We start from the raw sequence: 5,935 nt of genomic DNA, 5'->3' as shown, positions 1-5,935 counted from the left end.
TTTCAACCTCCATCATCTATTAATAATATAATAACAACATTAGATGATATTTAATAAAGTATATATTTCTAGTCCTCACTATGCCTCTCAAGGTAAATATTATTATGTCAGTTTGTACAGAATTAAAAAAACATACCCAAAGATATTATGCTAGGAATTGGGAGGGTGGGGATTTGAACTCAGATCATTTTAACCCATTTGTCCCTTCTCATTGTGCTATTCAACAAGAGTATAATGTTTTGTTTTATTTTTGTGAAATTAGTCACAGAACTTAAAGCTGATTCTAAAAGTAGATGCATAAAAAATGAGAGAACAAATAATTTAAAAAATAGAGGAATAAGTGTAGGTGGGCTCATTTAAAATATTAAAATTAAAAATTCTTCTCCGGAGTCTTAATTTTATTCCCATCTCTGTACTTTCAGCAATGACCTCTCACCTCTGTCTCTATCACTGCTTTCTGCTTCAACCCTATTCAATCACACATCTACCATGAGCTAGCTTTGACTTAAATCTTAGAACTATGTAGATTTCTTCTTTTTGCTGGTGGAAATAACTCACATTAGTATTCCAAAAAGTGAGAAACAGAGAAACACTTGCACCATTTGTGATTGTAAATAAAAGATAAGACAAAAATCATAGGCCAATGTTAGTTAACTATTTTGCTCAATATATTATCTACTTATACACTGAGCCTGAGTAACTCAGAAGCATTCTTACCTGAAAGTCCAGACATATCAGATTTAGGCAGGTGTCGAGCTTTTAAAACAACCACAGTGAGAGTATTTGTGGTGGATTGATAGCAGAGAGAGATCAGTAACTCACCCCGTCCTGAAGATTTCTAAACAAAGAGAAATGCCGTATAAGTAATTTATTTTTATTTTTTTCATTTTGAAGTTTGTACTTTCATCAACAATTTTAAAGCAATTTAATAACATTGTTATTTAAATGCAATGTTTCTACTTATTTTTATTTTTAACATGCTAAAACATGAAAAAGTAACTAAAAGCTTTCTTTCAGCATCACCACCACTTAAAAATAATTGCCTGCCATCTTGTGGTCTTTTTAGGTACTACAAAATGTCAAAATTTGCAGTGAGTTGGCCACACCCATTACTTAGAAATGTTTAAAAGGATATTTAAACTATACCCTACACAGAAATATTTTTGGCCTTTACCTTTGGATGACATCTCTACTTTTTTGATGTTATTAATAGAAATAAAAATCACCTAGTCTTTTGAATGGGTCTGTGTGTAGGGTCAAATGACTCATGCTAACTTTGATTTGATTTCAAATTCTTTAGCACTGCAATTACTGGAATTTGAATTTTTTTAAAAAATGAGGATCAGAATAATGATCCACGCCACTCTCCCAACCCAGAAGTCTTATGAAGATAAAATTTTTTGCCTCCCCCTAACATCTAAGTCTCTGTTTAATACAAGCAATTACTGGAATTTGAATTTTTTTAAAAAATGAGGATCAGAATAATGATCCACGCCACTCTCCCAACCCACAAGTCTTATGAAGATAAAATTTTTTGCCTCCCCCTAACATCTAAGTCTCTGTTTAATACAAGGAATGAATTGAATTGAACTATTGGAGAGAATTCACTGAGGATTTTTAATACGGTGTTTATGGACAGTGCCATGAGGTCCTTCTCTGCACGCTGTTTAGATTTGACTTGTATTCTAAAGACATTAAGTAAGATTACCAAGAACTGAAAGTACAAATTTTAACTAAAAGTAGCAAGATGTTAACTTGAGGGTTGGTTATAACTATGATGGCTGGGGCAGAACTCCTAAAACTGCAATACATTTACATAAAAGCTGGCATGTGATAGTTGTAAGAATAAGCACTTCAAGAAGAATAAGAGTAGGAGACAGATCTTTATTCTCATTGTGCCACTGTCTCAAGTAAGCTTTGTAATGACTCTGGACCTTGACCTTCAATAATTTCAAAAGACAGAAGGCAAGGGGATGGCGAAAAAAGGCTCTAAAGTTTTTGGTTCTAAAACACTATGATTTTTTGAAAACATGAATTAGCATGCTTATTGTAATTAATGACAAATTACATCATTATAGACACAAGTTATTCTGAAATATTATTGAATTCTATATTTACAGTGGAAATAGAGTAAAACTTGTTTAATTGATGTCTTATCATTTTTAATAATCTCAGAACCACCAAAGTAGCTTAACAAAAAACAGAGTAATTCACTTCCCCATATACAACACAGAGATGGACATTTATAATTCAATATAGTGTGATGTCTTTTCCTTGGAAAGCAATTCCACAAAAAGTCAATATAACTTTCAAATTCTTAGGAAGAGCTGACTTAATTTTCAATTTCAATTTCAATTTCAATTCCAAATTCAGTTATGCTGACCTTGAAACATTTTTGTTGAGTTGCTTATGAATAAGAAATATTTGCCTGTATTTTAGAGTAGCAATCTTTGTCAAAACACTTATGATAGAAATTAACACAAATATAAATGGCATTTAAAATATCAATAAATGACATTTAAATATCAATAAAGAATGCTCATTAATTTTATATCATTAAAATACTTTGAACATTTCAATTGGAAAATTATTATTTTTTCATTCACTATATTCCCTTATTCTCCATTTGGTTATAACTAATAATAATTAAACATGGTAAAGATGATATGTACAAACTTAACATTTTAATGAAAATTCCCTAGATACAAAAAAGCTACAGAAAAGATGACTCATAAATACTTTAAGTACTCAAAATGAATTACCCTAACATTTCTCTTGATGATCTCTCTGTTCATCAACATTTTTCCATCAGATAATTCAATTCCTGAGAGAGGTATAAGGACTTCCCCAATGATATCATCTCTTGAAAACCTGTCAAAACTTAAGATTGTGAAATGCAAGGACAGCTCTTGGATCTGGGTGTAGAGTATCCCGTAGAATGTAAAGGTCTCATCAAAAGCTGGGTCCAAGGTCTTTCTCAGCACTCTGGTTTTCACTTTATGCTTCTTCTCTGGCAGGATCGTCATTTTGATGTATGGGTCAGAGGTCATTGACTGTTCATCCATCGCCGGCAAGCCCCGGGCTTCCTTGATATTTACCACAAATGCTTTCTTCTCGAAGTTGTACTCTAAGGAAAAGAAGAGGGTTCCCAGCTTCTCCTGTTTCTCTTCTGAAGTCAGGGAAGTGCTGGAGTTTAAGCTATCAGGAGAAACTGCTTCTTTTTCTCCTTCTAAAAAGAGCTTTGGGTTCACATTCTCCAGATCAGAAGGGCTGCCAGCTTTGTGGTTTGTTTTGGGAAAATTGCCATTGAGGTCTCTCTTCTCAAGATCGAGATGCAATGAATTCTTTGGCACAGCTGGTTTATTCTTTACTTCATTTTTGTCATCTGCTCCAAATTTCTTTTTGCTATTTAAATTTTCAGGGTAAATATCAACTCCCTTAAGCACATGCACAAACTTGTATGGAGGTGTCTTGTTAGACTTGGATGATTTTCTCTGGCAACAGATCCATGCAAAGAGAGAAACTGTGAAGACCAGGCCAAATGCACTGAAGATTCCAACCACTGTTGGGATTTCACCTGAAAAATTAAATCAGCAATAACATATATTAAATGAGCAGAGCTGGAAATGTGAGCTTATTTGAAAAGCATAGTGGAGCTGGCAATTGCTATAGGTTGAACAGATTGAATTACTTTCCAACTGCTCTGTGTATGAGTTAACACATATATTTCACACTAACTTCAGGTATAAACATGTCCCCTGCATGACACACAGAAAAAAAATACGATATGATAGAATTTTTTTCATTTTAATCATTTTTCATAAAGAAAATGAAAAAAAAAATGATACTGGGCCTGGGTCAGTTATGGGGGGATCTTAATGACTTATCTTTGTTTTCTCAGATAACATGAGTCAACTACAATGTGATGGGTCAGTCAATACTAATTCCACTATTTTTTCACTGACATTTTGAGTCTTTTCAGAAGCATCAATTCTTACTGATTATGGAACACTTAAATGTGAATTTTTCAAATATTGAGAATTTCTGTGTTCTTAGTAGTTTTTTATTTACCCACGATTCAAGCAGCAAACATCTATGAGACTCAGTGGTTCAGGCAATTTCAAGAAATGGTGGAACATATCTACCATTACCACAAACTCACTAATAATTTGCATTTCAATTACAGAACAGTGGTTAAAAAAAAAAAGTACATATATTGTTGGGGCAGGGGGACAAAAAAAGAGCAGCAGGATACTAATATTATATAACTTATAACACTGCCGTCTCCTTGTATGCAAACCCCAAATTCCTCAATCAAACAAACACTGAATTACTCCAAGGTACAAATCAATTACACTTAAATAGGATAAAAGCAGAACAATGGTTACAAACGAATCATCATTCCTTAACATGTAATGAGAACAGTGAATATAGATAATTTAGAGTTCAATTTTATGCATAACTGATTTTTTTCCTAGCACATTTTCACATGGCAAATGGTAATCAAATTTAAATTGGCATTATTTTCTTGAATGAGGGCACATTAAATTACTGACATTAGGTAATATTGATTATGCATGAACCTTATCGTTTGTCATATGTAAGCAAATTTCTTGAACAAATGGTTAGTAACACTGTGTAAGTAAAAGCAGTAATGCTACATCTGGATATAGTGCATCAACTGAGTCAATATTTAATACAATCCAAATGAATATAACTAGTGTTGTCATATGTAAGCAAATTTCTTGAACAAATGGTTAGTAACACTGTGTAAGTAAAAGCAGTAATGCTATATCTGGATATAGTGCATCAACTGAGTCAATATTTAATACAATCCAAATGAATATAACTAGTGTAATATTATGTACATTAAGTTCCATTTCAATCCATTTTTTTATTTCAAATAGTAAATAACAAAGTTAAAAGTCCCAATCAGGAAAGGTTTGACACTTGTTTAAATAATCTCATGCCAATCTTTTGTTACTCCCCTTCGTCATCCCCCCAAATCCTCTGGCTACCTACTTCAGAATCACAAAACTGAACTCAAAGAATATAAAATTAAGAAATGACAAGTGAGATAAACATCTAATAAGATAAAAAGTAAACAAACCAACAACAATAAAAATTCTATAGTTTAATAATATCAAAAAGCTGAATAATGTAAAGATTAAATAAACCTTTGACTTCTCCCAAATAGAAAATAATAGTGAATGCTACAACAAAAAAAAAAAAAAAAATAAAGAAGAAGAAGAAGAAGAAGGAAGAAAAAGAATGAGGCAAGAGCTAAAAATAATCAGCTAAATTTAGTAGCAGCTTTTCAGTTTTTCCTTCTATTCAAGTCTTTGTGGGGAAAAAGAAAAAAACAGACCACCATTCCTGGACTCTAAAAATTCAAGGCCACTGAGAAAATGCAAAGTGGTGAACTGAGGCAATTCTTCAGTCAATGAAGGAAGAACAATAAAAGCAGCAAAAAGTTATATATATATATATATATATATATATATATAGAGAGAGAGAGAGAGAGAGAGAGAGAGAGAGAGAGAGAGAGAGACTAATAGCCTATGCTAAAACATATTTCTAGAAGAGTCTCTAAAAATGCTTTATTATTAGAAAATTTCTGATTTCAAATCAAGAATTGGGAATAAACATCACAACAAAATAAACCCAATCACTCAAACGGAAGACTGTGAAAAAACCTTATTTATGAATATTATGTTGCAAATTGTCTCTATTTAATACTCATGTCAAATGGCAAAACAATCAATAAACATATGAAGACTCACCTACTCCCTATGCATGCTCTACTGATAAGGTCTTAAGGTTTTGAGAGCAAAAATGGTAGTTGTTTTACACAGTTTAATAACAATTATCACACATTTGTAGATATTAGTCCTACTTGTAAACTTTTATAAAATTCCCTGATTTAAAAAAAAAA

General features: G+C 32.1%; 1 protein-coding gene across 1 annotated transcript in view; it reads right to left on the bottom strand.

Moving 5' to 3' along the window:
- The window catches only part of SYT4 (synaptotagmin IV), an 11,888-nt gene that overhangs the window by 4,194 nt on the left and 1,759 nt on the right, over window positions 1-5,935 (bottom strand). Inside the window, exons 2-3 of the mRNA XM_008579950.1 lie at window positions 2,763-3,577; window positions 718-838 (exon numbers count right to left, since the gene is read on the bottom strand). Of these exons, the coding sequence (XP_008578172.1) occupies window positions 718-838; window positions 2,763-3,577 (936 nt within the window). The remainder of the gene's footprint in view (window positions 1-717; window positions 839-2,762; window positions 3,578-5,935) is intronic.

Source organism: Galeopterus variegatus, unplaced genomic scaffold, assembly GCF_000696425.1.
Source record: "Galeopterus variegatus unplaced genomic scaffold, G_variegatus-3.0.2 Scaffold1987, whole genome shotgun sequence".
Lineage (NCBI taxonomy): Eukaryota > Metazoa > Chordata > Mammalia > Dermoptera > Cynocephalidae > Galeopterus > Galeopterus variegatus.
Note: the sequence above shows the minus strand (reverse complement) of the source record. Positions and strands in the feature narration are given on the sequence as shown.